Source organism: Chiloscyllium plagiosum, unplaced genomic scaffold (genome assembly GCF_037043375.1).
Source record: "Chiloscyllium plagiosum isolate Xiang-an unplaced genomic scaffold, Cpla_swu_hap1 HiC_scaffold_45, whole genome shotgun sequence".
NCBI classification, from domain to species: Eukaryota; Metazoa; Chordata; class Chondrichthyes; order Orectolobiformes; family Hemiscylliidae; genus Chiloscyllium; species Chiloscyllium plagiosum.
The window spans coordinates 18,106,255-18,131,307 of record NW_028270183.1 but is presented as its reverse complement, the minus strand read 5'-3'; the positions used below and the strand labels follow the sequence as shown (position 1 = coordinate 18,131,307).

The 25,053-nt window shown below is 42.9% G+C and overlaps 1 protein-coding gene across 1 annotated transcript in view; it reads left to right on the top strand.

Moving 5' to 3' along the window:
* The window catches only part of LOC122552182 (adhesion G protein-coupled receptor E3-like), an 83,822-nt gene that overhangs the window by 43,566 nt on the left and 15,203 nt on the right, over positions 1-25,053 (top strand). The window contains exons 6-14 of the mRNA XM_087983180.1: positions 2,472-2,630; positions 6,970-7,116; positions 8,157-8,303; positions 9,968-10,017; positions 12,043-12,120; positions 13,831-14,008; positions 18,237-18,356; positions 20,224-20,414; positions 22,944-23,114. Of these exons, the coding sequence (XP_087839306.1) occupies positions 2,472-2,630; positions 6,970-7,116; positions 8,157-8,303; positions 9,968-10,017; positions 12,043-12,120; positions 13,831-14,008; positions 18,237-18,356; positions 20,224-20,414; positions 22,944-23,114 (1,241 nt within the window). The remainder of the gene's footprint in view (positions 1-2,471; positions 2,631-6,969; positions 7,117-8,156; positions 8,304-9,967; positions 10,018-12,042; positions 12,121-13,830; positions 14,009-18,236; positions 18,357-20,223; positions 20,415-22,943; positions 23,115-25,053) is intronic.

The window sequence follows — 25,053 nt, the reverse complement described above, 5'->3', positions numbered from 1 at the left end:
TGATGATGATGATGATGCCACTGAAGGTCAAGGGGAGCGAGTTAGATTGTCTCTTGTCAGAGATGGTCATTATCTGGCAATTCTGTGATATGAATGTTAATGGCCACTAAGCAACCCAATCTCCATGAGCAGCTTCAATAGCTGAGGAGTTGAGAATGATGGTGAACGTTGTGCAATCAGCAAACCTCAGCATGAGCTTATGATGGAGGGAAAGTCATTGATGAAGCAGCTGAGGATGGGCCTAGGACACTACCCTGAGGAAACTCTGCAGAAATGTCCTGGTGTTGAGGTAACTGACCTCCACCAACCACAACCATTTTCCGATGTGCCAGTTACAAGTTCAACCAGCAGAGAGTTGACCCACGTGACAGGACAGTAGTGCGCTGGGTTTGATATTTCCTGCTTTTTGTACACAGGACATATCTAGGCAACTTTCCACAATGTGAGGCAGATGCCAGTGTTATACCAAGACTGAAACAGCTTGCCGAGGGGCATATTATGATTTGGAACACATGTCTTTCGTACAATTGGCAGAATATTGTCAGGCCCCATAGCCCTTGAACTATCTAGTGCCTTCAACATTTTGACATCACATGGAATGAATCAAATTGGCTGAAGACTGGCATCTGTGATGTTGGGGACCTTTGGAGGAGGGTGAGATGGATCTTCTGGCTGAAAATTGTGGCAAATACTACACTGTTACCTTTTGCAGTGAATTCTGGACTCCTCAGTAATCAAAGATGAGGATGTTTGTGGTTCCTCTTTCTCCAATGAGTTTTGAAATTGCCCACCACCATTAATGACTGGATGTGGCAGCACGACAGAGCTTCGATCGTATCCATCATTTGTAGAATCACTGTCAATCACTTGCTGCTTATTTCAATGGGTTCACAAGTAATCCTGTGTTGCAGCTTCACCACTTTGGTATCTCATGTTTAGGTTTACCTGGTGCTGCACCTGGCATGCCTTCTTGCACTCTCCATTGAACACTGATCCTCTGGTTTGACGGTAATGATTGAGTGGGGGAGATGCTGGGCCTTGAGGTTACAGATTGCGTTCTAGTACAATTCAGCTGTTGCTGATAACCCACTTTACCTCAGAGATGCTCAGTCTTCATTTGTTAGAACTCTTCCAAGTCTGTCCCTTTAGCACACTGCCTTACAACATAATGGACAGTATCCTTAATGTGAAAAGAGGTCTTCATATCTAAAAGAACTGAGTGATCATTGCTCCAACCAACACTGTCATGGACAGATGCATCTGTGGCAAGCAGATTGATGAGGATGAGGTTAAGTAGATATTGGTGATGATAAGGTCAAGTAGATATTGATGAGGATGAGGTCAAGTAGATATTGGTGAGGATGAGGTTAAGTAGATATTGGTGGGGGTGAGGTTAAGTAGATATTGGTGAGGAGTTCAAGTAGATATTGGTGAGGATGAAGTTAAGTAGATATCAGTGAGGATGAGTTTAAGTAGATATTGGTGAGGACGAGGTTAAGTGGATATTTCCTTTGTATTGACTCCCTCACCATCTGCTGCAGACCCAGTCCAGCAGCATAGTCTTTTAGGATTCAGCCTTCTCTGTAAGTATTCGGGCTATCCAACCAACCTTGGTGATGGATGTGAGGTACCTTTGTCACCCTCAGTGCATCCTCCAAGTGGTGTTTAAGATGGACGTTTACTGATTCAATGGATTGGTGGGGGAAGGGGAGGTGGTACTAAGCAAGAGTCTCCCTCGTCTATTTGATCTTCATCTGGTGCCTAAATCTGGTCTGGAGTCAATGTTGAGGGCTCCCAGGACAATGCCATCCTGACTGTGTACCACTGTGCTGCCAACACTGCTGGGCCTTTCCTGCCAATGGGACAGGACATACCCAGAGATGATGATGGTGGTGCTCTCTGGGACATGGTCTGAAAGCTACAATTCCTTGAGTATGACTTCAACTCTGCAGTGGCTGAGTAGCTTCATAAGTGGCTTCAGAGGACAGTGAGGAGTCAATCACTTTGGAGCCTGGTGTAGGTCAGACCAAGTAAGCACCAGATTTCATTCCCTAAAGTACAGGGCTTCCCAAACTGAGTCAAACCTCTGGGTCTGTACCATCACTGAAATCAGCAGACTGAAACGGTTTAAAACAAAGACTCAGCACCACTTCTTTGAGAGTATTCTACACTGACCAATGAATGTCAGCAATGTTCATACCACAAGATGAATGTAAAAGTTCTACAACAGACAGAATGTACTACATAACTGCAACATGTTGCTCAATCCATATAGTATTCCCAGCTGAGATACAGTTCAGAGGGAGGACATAAAATGATCTTAATTTATCAATACCTTACAGCAATATCAGTTCAGAAAAGCCAATTCCTTCTTGAACACCAACAGAGAGAAAACTCCATTGGCTTTCATGAGACCATTCAATTCCCAAAAGGTAAAATCAATCTATTAACCCTGTTCATCATATTTCCAGATGACAATGAGTGTGGTGAAACCGAAGCTGAATCATGGGCCCTGTGTGGTACCAACACAGAATGTCACAATACCCTCGGGAGTTTCTACTGTACCTGTAAGAAAGGATACGCCAGTGAATCAGGAGTAACTAACTTTACCACCATGACACACTGCCGAGGTAAAGAAGCTAGTTACACTGCAGACCTGTTTTGAAAGAAGTTGTAAGTGTGTATGGGCTCTAACTGTATTTCCAGCACTTTTATTGCTCTATTAGACTTGGATGTAAATGTTGACAATCCTCCTTCCGCACTCTATTTATACAAATAAACAAAGATACAGAACAGGAGCAGACGTAGACCATTCAGACCCTCAAGCCTGCTCTGCCTTTCAATAAGATCATGGCTGATCTGTTGCTGTTCCAAGTTTCTCATTCTCACCTACCCCAATAAGCTTTGACCCCTCGGCCTAACAAGAATCTCTCCACCTCCACCTTAAAAATATTCAATAACCCTGCCCCCACCGACTTCTGAGGCAGAGAGTTATGAACTAACACGATCCTCTGAGAAAAAACATATCTCCTCATCTCTGTCCTCAAAAGGGGAATCTTGAATTTTAAAACAATGTCACTTGGTTCTGGATTCACCCACAAGAGGAAACATGCTGTCCATATTTACCTGGTTAAGACTATTCAAGATCTTTGACACTTTCATCAAGTCACCCCTCAATCTTCTAAATTCCAGCAAAAACAAGCTCAGTCTGTCCAAACGATCCTCATAAGATAATACATTCATTCCAGGTATCAATCTGGTAAACCTCCTCTGAACCACCTCCAGTACATTTACATCCTTCCTTAAATAAGGTGAACAGTATTGAGATGTGGTCTCAGCAATGCCCTGTATAAGTGAAGCAGAACACCCTTACTTTTATTTTGAATTCCTCCCATAATGAAGGGGAGCATCCCATGAGCCTTTGTAATGAAATACAGCTCTCCCTTTCTAATATTTTGTGACTCATGTCTTAGAAAACCTTAATCCCTCTGCACCTTAGAATTTCACAGTTATTCTCCACTTAAGTAAATTTCTACTTTTCCTTCTTTCTGCCAAAGTGAAGACTCCCACATTATACACAGAGGTTTTCTGCACTCCCTCACCCTATCTATATCCGTCTGCAACCTCTCTGTGTCTCAATGTAATTTCCTCCCCATCTTGGTGTCATCTGTCAATTTAACTGAAAAGCTTTGCTCCCCACAACTCATTGCTGCTCTGTATTTCACAATTTAATTAATGTCTCATGCCTCCAGAACATTCACTCAGAACATGGGATTATGAGCTCAATATCAATCATTGCATCATTAATAACCCCCTCTATTCACTCTCACTGGGAATGTTGGATGGTTAGGTGAGTGACTGGAGGGAGAACACTCCTGATGGGCAGTCACCACCATCAGGAGGTGAGAATCTTAGCCCAACATGACTCACCAACTTTGAACAGTCACATCTTCTCCTGGCACAACACATGTACACGTTGTACACGCTACAGACGGGTGTCCAAGTTCCGTGTTGTTGTTCTTCAAAACTTGAACAACTCTTCTATTTTGTCTGATTGGTCTGTATGTCGGTACTTCATCTTACCTTGGATCAGTTGAAGGTGACCAAAGTTAACTGGGAACACCTATTTCTGGTTAAATCTATCGCAGAACAGTGGAGACATTCAAAATGAAATTGGCGAGAGTATAGGCCCAACATGTTCCCTTTGGGGTGAAATGTACGAGCAAGAAGCCCAGAGAACCCTGGATGTCTCAGAATATTCAGGACTGGAAAAGTAGGAAAACAGAAGCTTTTAATAGGGACACAGGGAGCAAATCAACGGAGATCTTAGTGGAGGACAGAAAATGCAGGTGTGAACTGAAGGCAGCAATTAAGAGAGAAAAGAGAGGACATGAAAAAATAGTGACACATTAGTTTGGGAAGAGTCCCAAGGTATCCTATCTGTACATCAAGGGGAAATGGATAAACAGGGAAAAGCCCTCAGAGCCCATTAGGGACCAAGGGGGCGGCCTGTGTGTGGAACCAGAGGACATTGGTCAGGTGTTAAATGAGTACTTCAACTTTATCTTCACTTTGGAGAGGAGGATGTGAGTCCAGAATTTAGGAAGGGGGACTGTGAGGTTCCTGAGCAGATTGACATCAGGAGTGCGGAGGTTTTGGAGGGCTGAGAAGCGGACAAATTCCCAGGTCTGGGTGAGATGGAGCCCAGGCTGCTGTGGGAGGTGAGGGTGGATATTACTGCGGTTCTGTCCCAAATGTTTAATTCCTCTCTGGCCAGAGGGAAGGTGCTAGAGGACTGGAGGACAGCAAATGGTGTTCTACTCTGCAAAAAGGGTGGCCACGATATACCATGGAGATACAGACCAGTGAGTCTCACATCATCATCTGTTCACTGGAGAAACAACTGGAGAAAATTCTGAAGGAGTGATTTAATCTCCACTTGGAAAGTTATAATCAGGGATAGGAAGCATGGCTTTGTCAAGTGTTGGTCATGCTTAACAAATTTGATTTAATTTTTCAAGGAGTTGATGAGGTTAGTGCAGTTTATGACAATATAGTGGCTTCAGGAGGTTATTTTGTTCTTTTTTTAAAGAGAGATTTGAGGACAGAGATGGTGAGCTGTTGATTTGGAAAGCCAATAAACAGCTTGTGCAGCCTTGTTTTTTTCAGCTGGAACAATAGAAGCAGCCTGAATGGGTGTGGTCAAGCTCTCACAGAACCAGGCTTCTCCGTTTCTTAGACTCTGCTGCTGAGATCTTGAAGAAGTGGAAGCTATTTTTTGTGATTTTTGGATATAGCTAAAATCTGAGTTTTCTCCCATCCTGCTGCTCGAGTTGCATGTGAGACAATCTATTTCTGAATTTGCCTTTTGCTAAGGGGTATGTTCATGGGATGCTACTGTATTGGAACAATCATTGTTTAGTTGCTAACTACTCTATTAATCTGTAACCTTTTCCAACAGGGTTACAGCTAAGCCAATTCCTTTTCTTGTCATTTTTCTTTTGTTATATTTTAACTATATTGTATGAATAAACTGTGTTTTGCTTAATGTTGAGTAGTTTGACCAATCAAATTGCATCAGGAATGCAACACCTTAAATTTACCATAAGGGCTAGGTTAATCTCTTAATATATTTTGAGGTTGTTTGGTCTGGTCCATAACTGGTAATGTTGTTTATATGGATTCCAGCAAGGCCTTTAACAAAGGAGAGTGACAAAGATACAAAAGCACACAGGATCCAGGGTAACTTGACAAGTTGGATCCAAACATTGGCTTCGTGGGATGAGTCAGAGGATGGGAGCAGAAGACTGTTTGTGTGGCTGGAGGCCAGTGTCCAGAGACATATCACTGGGTCCTTTACTGTTTGTGACATAAATAATACAGAAGAAAATGTGGGAAGTGATGATAAATATGTTTGCGAATGACGTGACGATTGATTGCTTGGTTGGTGACTGTGCGGCAGAAGGTATTAAGTTACAGCAGCATAAAAACAGATTGGGAATGGGCAGGTCAGTGGCAGATGCAACTTAACCCTGAAAAGTGCACTTTGACTTCCAGAAACTCCTCTTTTATAATGTGAACTGTTTTACAACATCAATATTGACTTTCCTGCATTCTCTAGCCACCATTTCTTTTTCCACAGTCAAAACTGGCACAAACTATTTATTTAGTATCTCCCCAATCTCTTGAAGTTCAGCACACAGATGACCTCCTTGATCTCGCTATCCTCTCTTGAGCTCTCCTCTTACTCTAAAGTTTTTAGAGAGAATCCCTACAGTGTGGAAAAAGGCTCTTTGGCCCAACAGGTCCATACCAATCCTCCAAAGAATAACCCACTCAGCCCCCTTCACTATTATCCAATATTTGCCCCTGACTAAAGCCCTAACCTACATATCTCTGAACACTATGGGCAATTTAGCTTGGCCAAGTCATCTAACCTGCACATCTTTGGATTGTCGGAGGAAACCCACACAGACATACAGACAATGTGCAAACTCTACATAGAGGTTGGAATCAAGCCTGGGTCCCGGATGCTGTGGGGCAACATTGCTAACCACTGAGCACCGTGCTTGTAGTGCTTGTAGAATCTCTTTGGATTACCCTTAACCTTACCTGACCATGCTATCTCATTGACCCTCGTTGCTTTCCTCATTTCTTTCTTAAAAAAGCCCTACAATCTTTATGTTGAGCACATTTTTTTGACAGTACAGACGCAATGGGCCAAAGAGCCTCTTCGAAAGTGTACGATTTTGTGAAACTCGACTGAAATAACTTGGTTTGCTACAAGACAGCAGCTTAATATTTTCTGATGAAAATGGCCCTGTAATAAAGAATTTTCTCTTTGATGGAAACCCATGGCAGCCGTGACACAGGGACACAGAGGTCAGGCAGGTGTTTAGACAGAAGCTTATAGCAGATGATCAGTACATGAAGGTGGTCAGGGAGATTCATCATTGTTTTCAATTCCAGATAATGACGAGTGTGAGACAGAGCCGTGTGGCTCAAATGCAACATGCACCAATAAATTTGGTGATTTTGAGTGTACCTGTAATGAAGGATTTGTCTCAACCACTGGAGAACGAACCTTCACCAATAAAACAGTCACGCAGTGCCAAGGTAAAGACTATTCTACTTGGGAAATGCTACTTAAAACATTCACCAGACTTTCATTCTTTCACACTGATGCATTTATTTTTTCCCACAAATCTGACTCTCACGCTGTAATGGATCCCAGAATAATTCAGCTGTGCCTCTTTCTCTTTTCTGTTTTGCATCCATATTTCCGGAGTTGTTTCATCTTCTGCAAGACTCCCCTTTATGAGACTCCCTTTGCTGGATTGTAAAATGAGGGAAACTCATATTTCACACCATTAATTCAAGGTTCTGGACTGTAAACTTGTGAAACTTGGTATCACAGTGACATGGTAACTTAAGCCATGAATATTCATGTCGAGGAATCAAACAAAGTTGTCCTGAAAAATAATTACTTCATCCAGCATTAAGCTGATATTTCACAGGTCGCTTGCATTCTATTTTGATCTGATTAATCCTTGGCTTGACATTGTAACATTATAGCAACTCAATGAATTCATCCAGAGTCACTCTTTTGGAGCATCAGATTCTCATCCCAACACATGGTGCAGTCTCATGTTCAATTTCTGAGATTTTTTGCTCGCAATATCGATTTACTGCTGTGTTATGTTCGAAGTCAGTCAGTAAAACGTTCAGAGAAATGCTTGTGATATCATTACTGAATCACTGGATGTGACCTGATGGTATGAAGATCTCACACTCCATCTTACCTCAGATCATTGGAAGCATAACCCTCTATTTTACAACCATTCTCCTCTGTTGTAATAAAACAGCAGAATATTGGCCCAGACAATTCTGCGTCTGAAGAATATAATGTTTGCGCCAAATAATTAGTTGTAACAAATGTTTGTTGGATTCTTCAACACCACAACATCCATGTGAGGTTCATTCTGGTCTGGGAGATAACAGGATTGCCGTATCAGGTAAACCAATGTCTTGGATGGAAACTCACACCAGCAGGACACAGGGAGACAGAAATCAAACAAAGGTTTAGACAAAGGCTTTTCGCAGATGATCAGTACATGAATGTGGCCAGGGAGGTTCATGGGTATTTTGTATTCCAGATATTAACGAGTGTGTGACAGACCCGTGTGGTTCAAATGCAACATGCACCAACACATTTGGTGATTTTGAGTGTACCTGTAATGAAGGATTTGTCTCAACCACTGGAGAACGTACCTTCACCGATAAAACAGTCACGCAGTGCCAAGGTAAAGACTATTCTACTTGGGAAATACCATTTAAAACATTCACCAGACTTTCATTCTTTAACACTGATGCATTTATTTTTTTTCCAAAAACCTGATTCTCGCACTGTAATGGATCCCAGAATAATTCAGCTGTGGCTCTCTTCTCTGCTTTGTATCCATATTTCCTGAGTTGTATCATGTTCTGTAAGACTCTCCTTTATGAGACTCCCTTTTCCATATAGCAACAGGTAAACTAATCTCTTGGAGGGAAATTCACACCAGCCAGGTCACAGGGAGTCAGAGATCAAACAAAGGTTTAGACAGAAGCTGACAGCAGATGATCAGTTACATGAAGGTGGTCAGGGAGATTCTTTTGGGCAGGCAGCTTCTATGTCCCTGTAATGAAGGATTTAGCTGAACAACTGGAGAATGTTCTATTCCTGATTAAATAGTTGCACAGTGCCAAGGTAAAGACTATACTGAATGCAAAACAACTTCTAAAACGTTAAGCTATCCTATCTGTTATTGACAAGCACTTGACTCTCATGCTGTAATGAATCCTAAAAGAATTATGCTGTGTCCCTTCAATCTCTGATTTATACCTCTGCTCTCTGACTCTATTCACTTTTGTAAGATTGTCATTTACATGTCGGCCCTTTTTATACAATGGCCAGATGTTCCGGTCAAGTCAAAAGCCTATTTTCGACATTGATCAAATACCCATTTACTTTTCAATGTCTCCCATGTTGGAGAAACTTCAATTGGAGCCTCCTGTTTCAAACCTGCACTGGAATCCATGCTATGAAGAAAATTGCCATAGAAAGCACCCAGTCCCTGTTCTGCAGCAATCTGACTGCATTCCGTGAATTAATTGTGCAGCAGCAGCAGAGCCAGACACTTTGACAGCTCCTGTGAAAAGCAAAGTATTTCACTTATGTAAGTGTGGGAATAGTGTGGCACTTGGTTAAGGGGTTAAGGTGCCAGGTGGGTGAGGGAGGTAGGGGCCAAGTGGATGAGGTCTGTACTATATCGGTCCTGTGATATGCTGGGTGAACAAAGTGGGTATAGTGCTGGGGGTTGGATGCCTTGTGGGTGAGCTGTTTAGGCTGCTGGGGGTGGGGTGTCAACTGGGTGAGCTGGTAGGGTAACAGGGTCTAGTAAACCAGAGAGGGAGGTCAGTAGCACAACATACAGTGGGGTTCCAGGCTGCCAGGAAACTGTGGATGTCAGGTCAGGCTCAGGTGGGTGTTGCCTCCGATGGTGGGGAATGGTCAGAGTAGGGCTGGGGACGGGGCAGTGTCAGGTCTGGCAGGTGGGAGGCGGCTGTTGGGTCCAGGGGAGGGGGATGTTATGTGCCCCGATGAGTCACGTCAGTCACAAGCAAGGTCACATTCCTGCCTTGGAGAGGGCCTTAACATTTCTTCTCAAAGATGACACTTCCAACTCTGCTGCATTACCTCAGTATTGCAGTGGGAGTATCAGCCGAGGTTTTGTGTTCGTTCCAATGCAGCCATAACCTTCTGTTTCAGGTTCTGCTCTCATTGGGTGGTGCTCACACTGAGCTCTGTTGTGATGTCACACTTAGTCATTCAGGCTGAGGAAGGCTCAATGTTAGATTATTACAGCATTCACATTCATTTCTCCTGTCAGTGAGCGACATTTTAAATGTCTTCATTATTTTACAGAACTAAACAGGATCAACACAGAACAATGCAGCTTGAACAATTTTACAAAGGTCGGTAAGGTATTTATAATGATTGGACACTGCGGCTATAGGGAGAAGTTTAGGATACCAAGTGGATATATGTGCAGGCAAAGAGGAGATTGAGAAGAATTTTGACATGGCTGATATGAGATACTGGTTGCCCTATTGATGGTGAAACAATCACAGTTCATTGTTGACACTGTATAAAACTGATAGCAACTTTTGGTGCAGTTAAAAGTGGAAATGTGAATATTGCTCTCAATGATGACCTGCACCTCCACAGTGCAGAATGAGTGACTTGACTTGCAATTCAACTTTTTACATTCAATTGAAATGTACAGAAAGGAAAAGGATAGAGGTTTAAAAAAATGAATTTATTCCACAAGGGACAACTGAGCATGAGATGTTTGGTGGCAGAGTATCGTGAAAGGTCAGGACTATAACCCTTCATAAGGAAGGGCAAATATCCCTGTGAGATAGAGCAAGGCACAGGCTTATGGAACAAAAACTGGAATTGCTGGAAAAGCTCAGGAGGTCCAGCAGCATCTATGAAGAGAAAACAGAGTTAACGTTTTGGGTCCAGGGACATTTCTTCAGAACTATATGTGGCTAGGAAAAGGTTGTTACGTGTGCTGAAAATGCAGTGTGGGGAGGGAGGAGGAGTAAACTATGGGTGGAGATGGAGCCCAGAGAGAGATAATACAGTTGAGCAGAGAAGGAACTGGGTAAAGGTCAGCCTGGGAGAAGAAATAGCTGCAAATAGGGACCATTAATGGCTAGTAATGGGTTGTTTGTGGTGGTAGCCAATGTGATGACAAGGCCTGGTGTGTGTGGGGTTGGGGTAAGGACATGAGAGAAGGTGCTCAGGCTCTAAAATTGCTGAACTCATTACTGAGTCCAGAAAGGTGCAGGGTACTCAAGCAGAAAGTGAGGTCCCATTCTTCCAGCTTGTACTGAGCTTCACTGGAGCACTGCAGCAAGCCTGAGACAGAGATGTTGGCCGGAAACGGTGGTGATGTGCTGAAGTGGCAAATAACTTGAAGCTCAGGGTCATTTTTGTGGACCGAATGTAGGTGTCCTGCAAAGAGCTCGCCCAATTTGATCTTCGTCTCCCCAATGTCGAGGAGACCATGTTGTGAACAGCAAATATAGTGGATCATTGATTCATTTGGAAGGTATGTCTCGGACCTTGGATATGGAGGTGGGAGGAAGTAAGCAGGCAGGACTTATTCCTTCTGCGATTGAAAAGAAAAGTGCTGTAGGAATGTATGAGGTGTTGAGAATGGAGGAATGGACCAAGATGCTCTGGAGGGAACAATCCCTGTGGAATGCTGACAAGGTGAGGGGGGGAAAGATGGCACATCCTGCTGGATGTGGTGAAAATGACAGCTAATAATCCTCTCAATGTGGATGCTGGGGGGATAGCAGGTGAGAATATGAGAGGGATCCTATCGTTGGTGAAGCAGGGAAATGAGGGGGTGAGGGCTGATGTGAAGGAGATGGGTCAGACATGGCTGAGGCACCGTCTGACCCACGGTATCTGTTCTGATGATGCCATCTTCAAGAAGTGGGCCTCCAAAGACTCAACCTTTTTTCTCAACCAGGGATTCCCCACCATCATGGTTGATATCATTTTGTAGGGACCATTCTCTCTGGGCCATCCACTCCTCCTCCATTCCCAACACCTTCACATACCCCTTTAAACTCCCTTTCCTTGTGATCCCCTGTCTTTATAACTGTTTGGATGGTGTAGTTTTGTGTTTGCCTGAGGCATCTCAAATGTTTTAATACATTCAGAGTGCTTTATGTATGCAGCTTATATACTTGTACCTATGTATCTTTATGCAAGACATGATTGTGTATGATCAGCACATGCTTTACACACGCAGGATCTATGTAACAGTGTACATGCCTGTCACCTGTGCACTTATAGGTGCCATATGTATATGAACATGATCAATGTATCAGTCTGAGAAGGGATAAATTAATTTACTGAACTGAAGTTTACTCTCTTGCTTGAAAGATTTTGATGCCTCTTTTCTCTCCTTCACACAGATATCCCTGACTACTTACCATTTATTTTGTTCATGGATTAACTCCACCATTAATCAGATTACTCATCAGAATGTACAGGTCAGTCATGACATCCACCCCATTGCATCATGGGTAGAATATAGGAGCTGGTGACATCATTCTCTAAGATCATGACATTAAGATCAGTCCTTTTCTTCCCCATATCCCTTCACTCATTGTTTTTTCTTCATCAAAGCATTTAACTTAGTAAATTGCAAAGCTCTCTGGATTGGAGTGTCTATAAACTTTATCACAATCCTACAATTCCTTTGCAATGACATAACTGAGCAGGTCATCTGAAACAGATGCCTTGTACACATATATTGAACTGTTGATATTTTACATTTTGTCATACCAAACAACAAATCTAACACTACATTAGCCTTTGTGATTATGTGGTGCACCTGCATCCCAACATTATAGGAATCCTGTACAAGGATACCCAGATCTTTCAGCACCTCAGCGTTCTGCCGTCCCTCTCTATTCAGATAAAATTCTGCTTTTCTCTTCTGACTGGGAGAATCGACAACCTGATATTTTCCAAAATTATGCTCTTTCTGCCAAATTTCTATATCCCATCTATACACCCATTTCCATCCCTTTGTAAACTCTTGCATGCCTCTTTAATATTTGCTTTCCTACCTGTCTTTGATTCATCAACAAATTTGGCCACAATGCACTCAGTGTTTTAAAAGCAAGTCATGCACATAGACTAATTAACACTAGTTCCTAAGATAATCCTTCAGTTACCTGATTGCGAATCATTTACCTTGACATTTAATTTCCCCAGAAAGTGAAAAAAACTGGTTTAGTTTTGTCTGTGGTGGATAGGTACAATGATTATGAAGATGTGGATCCCAGACGGAACCCTTCGGCTTCGAGATTGGTCAAACAAGTCAACAGAATGCAGTCTGTATAAAGCAAGATTATCTGTTTCATAAAGTAAGGCATCCTGACGCAATTCTGTTCAGCAACACAGACGTTAAAGCTTCTGTGCTCTGTGGCAAAATTGCGCAATTACAATTGAACAATAAGCATTTTTATATGTTTTTTTTAAAGAGACATTACAGCCTTAAATATAAGAATAGACCCATCAACTGTAATATGGTGACATTATTGACAGCACGCTAATCCAATGTTATTTCCTGGGAAATGATTCTTGTTTTACGTAAATCATCATCTCATGCTAGCAGTTCAGGGTTAGTTCGAATGGGCAATTAATGTGTCAGTATTCATTTTACGAAAGCTCCATTGTTTGCCTTATCTTCTATTCTAGCTAATTCAGCAAAGCAACAGGTTCACAAAGTCAAATCATAACTTGCAGCCATTTTGTTGTTAATGAAAAGCCTACATATATTTGTTGCTTCTGACAACAGCTAGGATCCAAAATTTGAATCCTCAATTAGAGCTCTGAATTCTACAGCTTTTAAAATGATTGATAGGGAATGTCAGTCAACGACAGAGAAGCAATGGCCAGGTAACGGTGAAGAAACATCTTGAGACCCCAGTGAGGGATTACGCCATGATGTTCCAGCACAGAAACAGGCCATTTGGCCCAACAATTTGTCCTTCTGGGAGTGCCAGTCTAAATGTTGTGCAGGAGCAGGATTTGACCCAGAGACAGAAGCGTTACCTGTTGAGCCACAACTGGTCACCATTTGGTCAATGAGCAGATCCATTAAAAGGAGCAATGACAATCTTCGAATAAATGGCACTTGAGAAATTATTTGGGTTCGCTAGGATGGAAATGAATTGTTTTTTTCCCCACAGGAAATCATTTCAAACTCCAGTGATATTTTAAGGAATTATTCCTTGTGGGAAAACATGGAAAAAGAACAACGACTCTATTCCTGCTCCATATTCCTGCAAACCATGGAAAATGCTGCCATTGTTGCCGCTCTGAATTTGCCACCTCAGGGAAACAGAACAATATCAACTGAAAATATCAGTAAGCTCAGCAAAAGATATTTTGTGTAATCGACTTTGTTTAATCAGCTATTTGACCTTACACATTGTCTAGTACTGAGATATTAAACAAGTTCATCATCATTGGGAAATCATCGGATACACTTGTCAAGATGTAGATCCTGAATTTAAAATGTTTCAAGTCCCTTTCGGTTTATGATTAGATTAGATTAGATTCCCTACAGTGTGGAAACAAGCCCTTCAGCCCAACAAGTCCACACCGACCCTCTGAAGAGCAACCCACCCAGACCCATTCCCCTGCATTTACACTTGACTAATGCATTTAACACTACGGGCAATTTAGCATGGCCAATTCACCTTACCTGCACACCTTTAGACTGTGGGAGGAAACCGGAGCACCCGGAAGAAACCCACGCAGACACGGGGAGAATGTGCAAACTTCACACAGACAGTTGCCTGAGGCAGGAATTGAACCTAGGTCCCTGGTGCTGTGAGGCAGCAGTGCGAACCACTGAGCCACCGTGCCACCCATCTGTTTCACTACTGTCCTTTAGGGAAGGAAACGACCACCTTTACCTGGTTTGGTCTCATACTGTGATTCCAAGCTCACAGCATTGTGGTTAACTCTTCACTGCCCTGTGGGCAATTGGGATGGGCAATAAATGCTGCCCAAGCTTGTGATGGCCTGATCTTGTGAATTGATAAAATTGGTTGTGTAAGAACAAAGAGCAAAGAACAAAGAAAAATAACAGCACAGGAACAGGCCCTTCGGTCCGCCAGGCTTGCGCAGATCTAGATGCTTAAATTAAACCTGTCGCCTGTTTTCCAAGGATCTGTATCCCTCTGTTCCCTGCCCATTAATGTAACTGTCAGGATATATCTTAAATGATACGATCCTGCCCGCCTCTACCACCACCACTGGCAACGTGATGCATGAACCCACCACCCTCCACATAAAGAACTTTCCACACATATTTCCCTGAAACTTTTCCCCTCTCACCTTGTGACCCCTGGTAAGGGGCTGATAAAAATTGCAGGAATCTTGGTTGTTGCCAAACATGATCTATTCTTCAAACATGGTAAATATTAGAACATAGAATATAGAACATTACAGCTCAGTACAGGCCCTTTGGCACTCGATGTTGCACCAACCTGTATAACCAATCTGAAGCCAATGTAACCTACCCATATCCATTATGATCCAAATGTTTATCTAATAACCATTTAAATGCCCATAAAATTGGCGAGATCATTACTGTTGCAGGCAGAGCGTTCCATGCCGTTACTACTCTCTGAGTACAGAAACTACTTCTGACATTTATTCTGTGTCTATCAGCCCTCAATTTAAAGCTATGTTCCCGCGTGCTCGCCATCACCATCCAAGGTAAAAGGCTTTTACTGTCCACCCAATCAACCCTCTGATCATCTTATATGTCTCTATTAAGTCACCTCTTAACCTTCTTCTCTCAAATGAAAATAGGCTCAAGTCCCTCAGTCTTTCCCCATAAGACCACATCAACCACTTTACCTTCATCCACCTGCTTGGTCACCTTCTCAAAGAGCTCAAGAAGGTTTGTGAGTCACGACCTAGCCTTCACAAAACTGTATATTAAACATGTACAGCAGAAGACTTCACCTATCCCTGTTAGATGATCTTACATTACTTCCCAATGAAGATGTAGACTACCTCATTGACATATTCACATTAACTCTTTACCCACAAATCATAACATTGAATCTTGGCATTCAGCATTGAAATTAACAAACACTCCTTCAGACAAAGTTTGATGGAATCTCCCCCCGAGAGCTGTTGAGATCAGTTCAATTCAAATTTTCCACTCTGAGATAGATAGATTTGTGCATGTTAGGTATTAAGGGTTGCAGTACTCAGACAGATCAATGGGATTAAAATACAGTCAATTGATTCAAGGTTCAAGTGACCAAATGATATCCTCATGTTTCTGTGCCCCATCCTGGGATTTGGATTAATCCACCACATTCTCATCTAATAAAATACCCTCCTGTTTAGGCATGGCCTGCCAACATTTCAATCATGAGTCATTCTTTATTTTCCATTTTCCTTGCTGAGATGTTGTAATTGTTGGTACATCTGGCATTTATTGACCACCTTTACCAGTTCAGCATCTGCCATTTTGGTGTTAGATAAGAATCCCATCAAGAACAGATAAGATACAAATATCAAGGTTCTTTTGTAAATTTGCTGCATTTTTACCACATTCCAATAGTTTTATACTCATCTTTATTTTTACAATCACAGAATTGTCCCAGAACAGGAGGCCAGTCTGTCCATCAGGTTTCCCTCAGCTCCCCAAATGATCACTTCACTTGGTGCCATTCTCCCGCCCTGTTTCCATACCCCTGCACATTCTTCCTTTTCTCTTGTGAACGTTTCAGTTGATTCACACGCACCTCAGGCACTGCATTCCACACCCTAAACACTCGCTCTGAAAAAATGATTTCTCTTTTACTGCTTTTGCCTACTACTTTCGATTTTTGCACACTCTGTCATGATCCTTTCATGAGTGGGAATGATTTAGGTTCATAGACATTTACAGCACAGGAGAAGGCCATTCAGCCCTCTATGTCAGCACCAATCAATGATGATCTGATGACACTAATCTCATTTTCCAGTTCTTGGCCCATAGTCCTGCAGGTTACAGCAACACAAGTGAACATCTAAAATGTGAATGTTGCGAGAATTTCTGACTCTTCAGGCAGTCAGTTGCAGACTCCCAACATCCTCTAAGTGAAAAGATCACTCCTCAAATCTCCTCTTAGCCTTCTACCTCTTACCTGGTTATTGACAGCTCTACCAATGGGAAAAGTGCCTTCCCATCCATTCTGTCTAGGACCCTCAACATCATATACCCCTGTAATAAGTCGTCCCTCAATCTTTGCTTCTCCAAAGGAAACAACTTCAGCCTATCCAATCTCTCCTCATAACTCAGATGAGGTTTAAGGTAACATTCTGGTTAAATCAGCCCCCTACCTCCTCTTGTGCAATCACATCATTCTGATAATGTGCTGACCATAACTGCACACAATACTCCAGTTGCTACAAAATCAGCAGTTTTATAGTTGCAGCATAATCATCCCATTATTGTGTTCTATCACTTTGTAAAAAAGTCCTTCTTAACCACCGATCAATCACACCTGCTACTTTCAGGGATGTACTGACATAAACAATCAGGATTCTTCTGATCTTCAGTACTTTCCAGGGTCCTATCATTCATTGTGCAATTCCTTACTTTATTAGCCATCCCCTCCTGAGCTATTTCCCCTTCTGATTTTGAACACACCAAGGATGGGGAGGCTTGAGAAGCAGGGTGTAATTCCAACAATGGGGAAAATCGAAACATCCAGGGCAGTGTGAAGTCAGTGTTGAGTTCAAATAGATCACATTTGTTGATAGAAAGAGGTATATTTCCCAAAGTACATGACTTACAATTTTTAATAGTTGATTTGCATGCACATAAAAGATGGAGATGGTCAGTGGATTGGTCAACCCATTCAGTTACTTAAATCTACTGTTCTTTAAATTTTGGGAATAAAGAACAGCCCACGATGTCTCAGGGTTAAAAATGCAGTTTTTCCTATTTCAGTACCTGTTGACATAAGCTTGAGGGTTATCATTCCAGTATTATTTCTGCATTGGGATCCTATATGTTCACAATGTGATTGACCACGTCAAGATGTCATTAAAGGATTAGTTGTTCTGTATGAAGAGCAATGAGTACAAAGGTTGTTATGAGAGATTAAGTTTGAAGGGATTTCAATGTATTGAATGAGATTTCGTCAATGAGAATGGTTTTTGTTCATAGAGTGAAGCCTGTAGTAGATTCTTAGATTATATTTTAATTAATCTCAACATGGCTATTGTGTTTTGACCATGGGTGAAGTCCCAGTCCACTGAGGTGAGCTTTTTAACCAGCACACCACAGGATTCAGCAACCTCCATGGCTCCCTCCAAACTGTTGCTGAGAAACTGGACCTCCCAAATTAAAACTCTGGGAATCCAGGTCTGTTTCTCCCATGGTGCACGGAGTAGGAATGTTCCAAGCTCTATATAGCCACCTCAGGAGCGAAATCTAGTCCAAAGCAATACTTTCAGCCCAGAGCTGTGTCCATCAATTAAACTGACAGTTGAGCCTGAACAATATAACTAGACTGTGAATATGTTACACTCCGATATGACTCACTTCAGGGTTTGACATTTTTTTCACATTTAGATATGGAAGTAAGGGCTTTTCAGGGAGGAAACAGGTCAGCCCTGGACAGAATCCGTTTACAAGTGAAGGACACTGTGATGGATATCAACCGACAGACACACAGCAGAGGAAATACAACTGGTAACTTTACTGGTTATGTCTACTTCCATTTCAGTTCTCTGTCATTCTGGCGTATGCTTTCATTCTCCAGAACCATATGAGATACCTTCACCAATCGTTCTTACAGGGTTTAGATTTACTGAAACCAAAAATGAAAGGACATGCACACAAAGTATTTGGCAGAAGAGATGTTTAAACTTGCAGAACAGGAAATGTTTATGACATAGTTAGTTATATTATATCTGAGACACTTTTTTTATCAATTCACAAGATCAGGCCATCACTAGCTTGGGCAGCATTTATTGCCCATCCCAATTGCCCACAGGGCAGTGAAGAGTTAACCACAATGCTGTGAGCTTGGAATCACAGTATGAGACCAAACCAGGTAAAGGTGGTCGTTTCCTTCCCTAAAGGACAGTAGTGAACCAGATGGGTGGCACGGTGGCTCAGTGGTTAGCACTGCTGCCTCACAGCAGCAGGAACCTGGATTTGGTTCCAGCCTCGAGCTACTGTGTGGAGTTTGCATATTCTCTCTGTATCTGCATGGATTTCCTCAAAATGTTCTGGTTTCCTCCCATAGTTGTGCAGATCAGGTGGATTGGCCATGCTAAATTGTCCATAGTGCCAGGGGATGTACAGACTAGGTGGATTAGCCATGGGAAATACAAGGCATGGGGTTGGGTTTGGTGGCATGCTTTTCAGAGGGTCAGTCTGGACTCAATGAGCTGAATGGCCTGCTTCCACACTGTAGGGATTCTATGATTCTCTGAATTGGCTATTGATTTATTGTCATCATTAGACTCTTAATTCCAGATTTTTATTCCATTCAAATTTCATTGTCTACCGTGGCAGAATTCAAACCCGGATCCCCAGAACATTACATGAGTCTCCGGATTAACAGGCCAGTGATAACACCACGGGTCCTGTCAGAATTTCAGTCTCAACTTCCAAGTTATGACACATTGGTATTTATCACATGATCTTAGCACCAGAACAACTGGGACTGGAACACTAGGCTGAGACATCCTTCACATCCCCCAGGATCTGTCCTTTCCATTCTGATGAGGAAAGATGACCTTGTGATGTCAGTTCACCCTTGCGAGCACGAACTGCATTGTACAGCATTCTCGTTTTGGTTTATTCTCTTTGAAGTGAATGAAGACACAATAAAGGGGATATGCTGAGGTCAGTTTGAAAGGTGTTTTGGTCAGTCAGAGCCTTCAGCACCAGAAGGTTTGAACATCATTCCAAGAGATGGCATGGCATAGATTCAGTGCAGAGAAGACCCCCAAGCCTGAATCCCAGAGGCAAAGGACTGAGTTTCAAGAATTGACTGGAGACAAAGTGATTTGACAGGAAAATCCTGGCACTGGATTTAAAGAGGGACAGAGGATGTGGATGTAGTTAATCCAAGGACAGCTTCAGCAATTATGTAGACATGAAATTAAGGAGCACAAGTGAATTAGTGAGACTGATGGAAGGAACATTGATGGGGAGAACATTCCTCAGTCAGAGGGTCTAGAACATGGAGTTGATTTCGGGTTAGTTTGTGGAGGGAGAAACCCATCGAAGAAACGGCCTTGGAAAGGAAGGTGGAAAGGAACTCTGTCTTTTGCAAGAGTAATCAGCTGAAAAAAAGGCTCCCCATTCTGGGTTCTTGCTGCCCCTTCCTGTATTTATTGCAAGACCAGAATTAGCTATTCTCCAATCCTAACTGTATGTGGTATGAACATCTCGATATACAGCTGCACTTGGTCATGACCGTTTCTAGGATGTTGGTTATTATTGTTCTGTTTCTGCAAATGACGTACATGTATTTTGTTGCAAATGTTTACCCTAAAGATCTCTCTCCAGCATTTGTAATGCTTAATGATCCCTGCATAATTAGATTTAACAGTGATGGCTTTGATCGCCTACAAGGGCATGGATTCCATTCTGAATGGAAGTGAGTTCCACAGCACCACTGGTGGGAAACAGAAGCCGTTTCAATTAATCTCAGATGTAGTCTCAGCCGTGATAACGAACAGGCACAACAATGGACTTGACCCAATTGTGAACATCACCTTCAAGCACACTCAGGTTTGTACAGAGTGTTACGACTGGGTGAAGTTCTCCAATTCATTACAGAGCGAGGCGGGAACTGCGAAATGCCAAGTCCTTGCTGAGGACCAATGAGAAGGGCTGCCATTGTGTATTCATCCACCCTCCCTGCTGGTCACAGCAAGGTTGATTTGAAAACAATCCCTTTTCTTGTAGGTGCCTTTCACCCAGACAAATGTAATTGATGTTTTAAAGGGAGCCAATTTAACCAGGCTCCCTTGACTTAGTGAAAGAGTGAGTTTATTAATTGCTAAATGCAAGAAGAAATATTAATGTAACACATGTACACATGGTTCAGATATGTCCAAAAATAAAGCTAAAAAAGATATACTCATCAGTCTGAGTGTTCCATCTAGAGTAGAAAATGGGACATTGCATCCTTTAAATTGGGTGATAACTGGGAGGAAGGATGTCAATAGACAAGCAGTTGATTTTGAGCTGCATACCATCTCAGATCAGCTGAAAGGCTTTTGACCTGCTTCCATTTGACACTGTTTCACTGCTTCCAATAGAGAGAGAGAGATTATCTTTCTTTTATGTGACATAATATTATTTTACATGAGCCACTGAAAGTCAGCTCTGAGACCTGTCACAATTTAACTGGAACGCGTGTGCCAATAATTGAGCTCTCCTGCTCTATGTGTGTTCACAAACTCTATTAAACCCCACTGAGACCACCAAAATGGTCAATTTGCCTGACTGACTGATATTCAGGACAAAAGCATTTCACAGCTGGTGAATTTCATAACAGAAGAATAACTACTTATTTCAACACACTTCACATTGCCAAAAGCAGAGAAAAGAAAGAATTTCTAATCTACCACTATGTGCCTCAGATTATACTCCCTCAAAACCTAACACCTAAACACAGACTCAAACATCAGGAAATGAGACAGAGATAGAGAGTTTAACACGTATACGAAGGGTAGAAAAAGAATACAGATTGGGTAAACAAAATTCTGAACATCCACATTCTAGTCCACAAGGTTGGAAGGTATTTTCTCCCAGTCCTTTTGATTTTAACAAGGATAACACACTGCTGCCTGTGGAGTAATGGCCATTATTTGACTTCATTGTAGATTGGCTGGACCAAAGTCTTCTTGTTTCAGAATTTATTTTAAGCTTTCTTGTTTTTTTTTGTCTTTTCCCATTTGGGGAATGATGAGAAAGAGAGAGACAGAGAGATGAAGAGAAAGAGAAGGATAAATAGAACATTTCTGCATGCAGTTTCTGGAACTGTCTGTCTGTCCCTCCCTCTCTCTCTCAGCTGCCCTGGGATTTCCGACACTTAACAAACTGCAGCTCAACCAACCTGAGGGCTTTTGTCAAGCAGAACTTCCTTCACTTGAAACCCAGTCATTGCCATTCAGTGCAGAATTTCCCTTCTCGCTGCTTCTGATAGCAACATTGTACCACACAGTTCAAAAAGTTTGCAGCACTTGATTTTTAAATTGCAGATCATTTTGAGTCGGCACTCCAAATTCCATTTTAGTTTATCGTCCCCAAAAAGAAAATATAGGCACCTTCTTAGAGACATCAAGCTTTTAATGATGCAGGAATTATAAATTAATGAAAACTTCCTCATTCTTACCAGAGTTGGTGAACATTGTCCCCACCTCTTCAGTTTCCTCCCCTCCTCGCTCAATATCCTGACTCTTGTGTGAGAACAGCCTGACATTCCTTCCCTCAATTCTTCATTCCTCCTGCATGAAGGAAGATAGTGTCAGCAGATGATTCAACACAGACACACATCGACAGACTCAGGCAGACACATGCAAAATATATGAACAAACGTACACACACACATATTTATTCAGTGAACATTCAACTTGTAATAGCAGAGAGTCGTACATACAAAAATATGAACTTGAAGCAACAGTAGGCCATTTGGCCCCTTCAGTCTGCTCTATCATTTAAGAAGATGATGAATTATCTGTTTATGTTTTGATTCCACATTCCCATATCACCTCAATAATCTTTCATTCCACTCCCTAGCCAAACTCCATCTACCTCTTCATTCATAATATTCAGTGACATCACCTACAGCACATTCTGAGGCAGACAGCCTGAACTTAGCACAACCCTCTGAGGCAATAAACAATTCTCCTTATCTCTGTCCTGAAAGGGTCACCCATAATTTTAACATAGTGTCCATGTGATCTGAACTCAACCACAACAGAAACATCCTTTCCCCATCCATCTTGTCCAGGCCATTCAGGATTTTGTAAACTTCTATCAAGTCACCCCTCATTCTTCTAAACTCCAGTGAAAACAGACCCAGTCAGGTCAACCTCTCTTCATAAGACATTCCACTGATTCGAGATATCAATCCAGTAAACCTCCTCTGAACTATCTCTAATGTATTTACATTGTTCCTTAAAAAGGGGACAAAACCTGCACACAGGATTTGAGATGTGCTCTTACCAATACCCTGAATAACTGATGCACAACATCCTTAAGTTGATATTGACTCCATCTCATATTGAATATAAACTTTGCTCTCCACAGCAAGCTAACAGTGAGTGGACAACCCACTGTGTCCACTGGGATTACGCAGCTGGGAAAAGCTACTGGTCTCCTCGTGGATGCAATATGGGAGATTCCAGTGAAACACACACCCAGTGTCAATGCAACCATCTCTCCACCCTGGCATTGCTGATGTCTCCTGTTGGATTGCAGGTAAAACTGTTTCTCCATCTGTGTTCTCCACAGTTAGTTCAGAATTCATGAACTGGATACAGGCCCTGAGTGTTGCAGTGATTGTGAACGAGATTGTGTTACAATGCAAATCTGGGGGGTGGACCAACACTCTTGTGCAGGACAGTCTCAAATAATGGTGACACTTCAGAGCCAATCAAGAAGTATTGTTGAAGGGACTCAATGGATTGGAAATTTGGCTTCTTAGGATCTGGGCGTTTGGCACCTCAGGAACCAGTTAATATTTTTTGGATGCAGTCTCATCTGGGTGATGGGACCAAGTACATCATGTCGGACAGTATCAAATGAAGGAGTCAATTAAGGCGTATGGATGAACAGAAAATAAGACAGGATTTGAAAACCCATAAGACAGTAGGAGGTAGTGAATTGCATAATCTGTAGTTGTTGGAAAGAAGACTTACCGTAGGCGGTTCGTGACTGAGAGAGTTGGAAAAGTCTAATTCAAACTGAGGGGACATCTGAAAGGGAAAGATGGACTTCATTCCAGGAAAGGGAAGCTGAGCAAGAACCTAATGGAGATGTTTAATAAACAATAAACATAACATCTCAAACTATCAAGGAGTATGTCCTTTCTGCAAGACAGCAGCAGAGTAGGACGCTTCTCAAAGAGCTTGTACATTTGAATTATTTTCCTTTCTTTTTTTTTCTCCTTTTGTCTTTTTTTTAAACCTCCTCTTCTCTCTTCTCACCCTTGAACCTCCCAGGTTCAAACCTCCTGACCTCAGAACTCCCGGCCTCAGAACTCCTGGCCTCAGAACTCCCGGCCTCAGAAATCCCAGCATCAGAAATCCCGGCCTCAAAACTCCGGGTCTCAGAAATCCCGGCCTCAGAAACCCCAGCCTCAGAAACCCCAGCCTCAGAAACCCCAGCCTCAGAAACCCCAGCCTCAGAAACCCCAGCCTCAGAAACCCCAGCCTCAGAAACCCCAGCCTCAGAAACCCCAGCCTCAGAAACCCCAGCCTCAGAAACCCCAGCCTCAGAAACCCCAGCCTCAGAAACCCCAGCCTCAGAAACCCCAGCCTCAGAAACCCCAGCCTCTGAAACCCCAGCCTCTGAAACCCCAGCCTCTGAAACCCCAGCCTCTGAAACCCCAGCCTCGGACCTCCAGCCTCGGACCTCCAGCCTCGGACCTCCAGCCTCCTAACTCGCAGCCATTGACTTGGCTGCCTCAGAATTCCCAGCCTTGGAACTCCTGACTTCAGTGCAGACCTGACCAGGCTGCCTCTTAGGATGATGGTCTCTTGGCCCAGTGTGGCCACCTGGTGGCTGAGAGTAGCATCCTCTCAGTTGAGCATGGTGTCCTTTTGGCCCAGCATGGTAATTTTTCGGCATGGCATGGCGATTTCCCAGCAGTCCAGCATAGTGGTCTTCAGGCTATACATAGTGTCCTCTTGGCCCAGCATGGCATTCTCAAAGTGGCCCAGCACAGTCATCTTTGGGCAGTACATGGTGGCCTCCTGGCCCAGCAAAGTGGTCTTTGGTCAGTCCATGGTGTCTACTTAACCTAGCACGGTAGTCTTCAGGTGGTACATGGTATCCTCTTGGCCCAGCATGGTGGTCTTTGGGTGGTACATGGTGTCCTCTAGGCCCAGCGTGGTGGTCTTCGGGTGGTACATGGTGTCCTCTAGGCCCAGGGTGGTGGTCTTCGGACGGTACATGGTGTCCTCTTGGCCCAGCGTGGTGGTCTTCGGGTGGTAAATGGTGTCCTCTAGGCCCAGCGTGGTGGTCTTCGGACGGTACGTGGTGTCCTCTTGGCCCAGCAAGGTGGTCTTCGCGTGGTACATGGTGTCCTCTAGGCCCAGCGTGGTGGTCTTCGGACGGTACGTGGTGTCCTCTTGGCCCAGCAAGGTGGTCTTCGCGTGGTACATGGTGACCTCTTGGCCCAGCGTGGTGGTCTTTG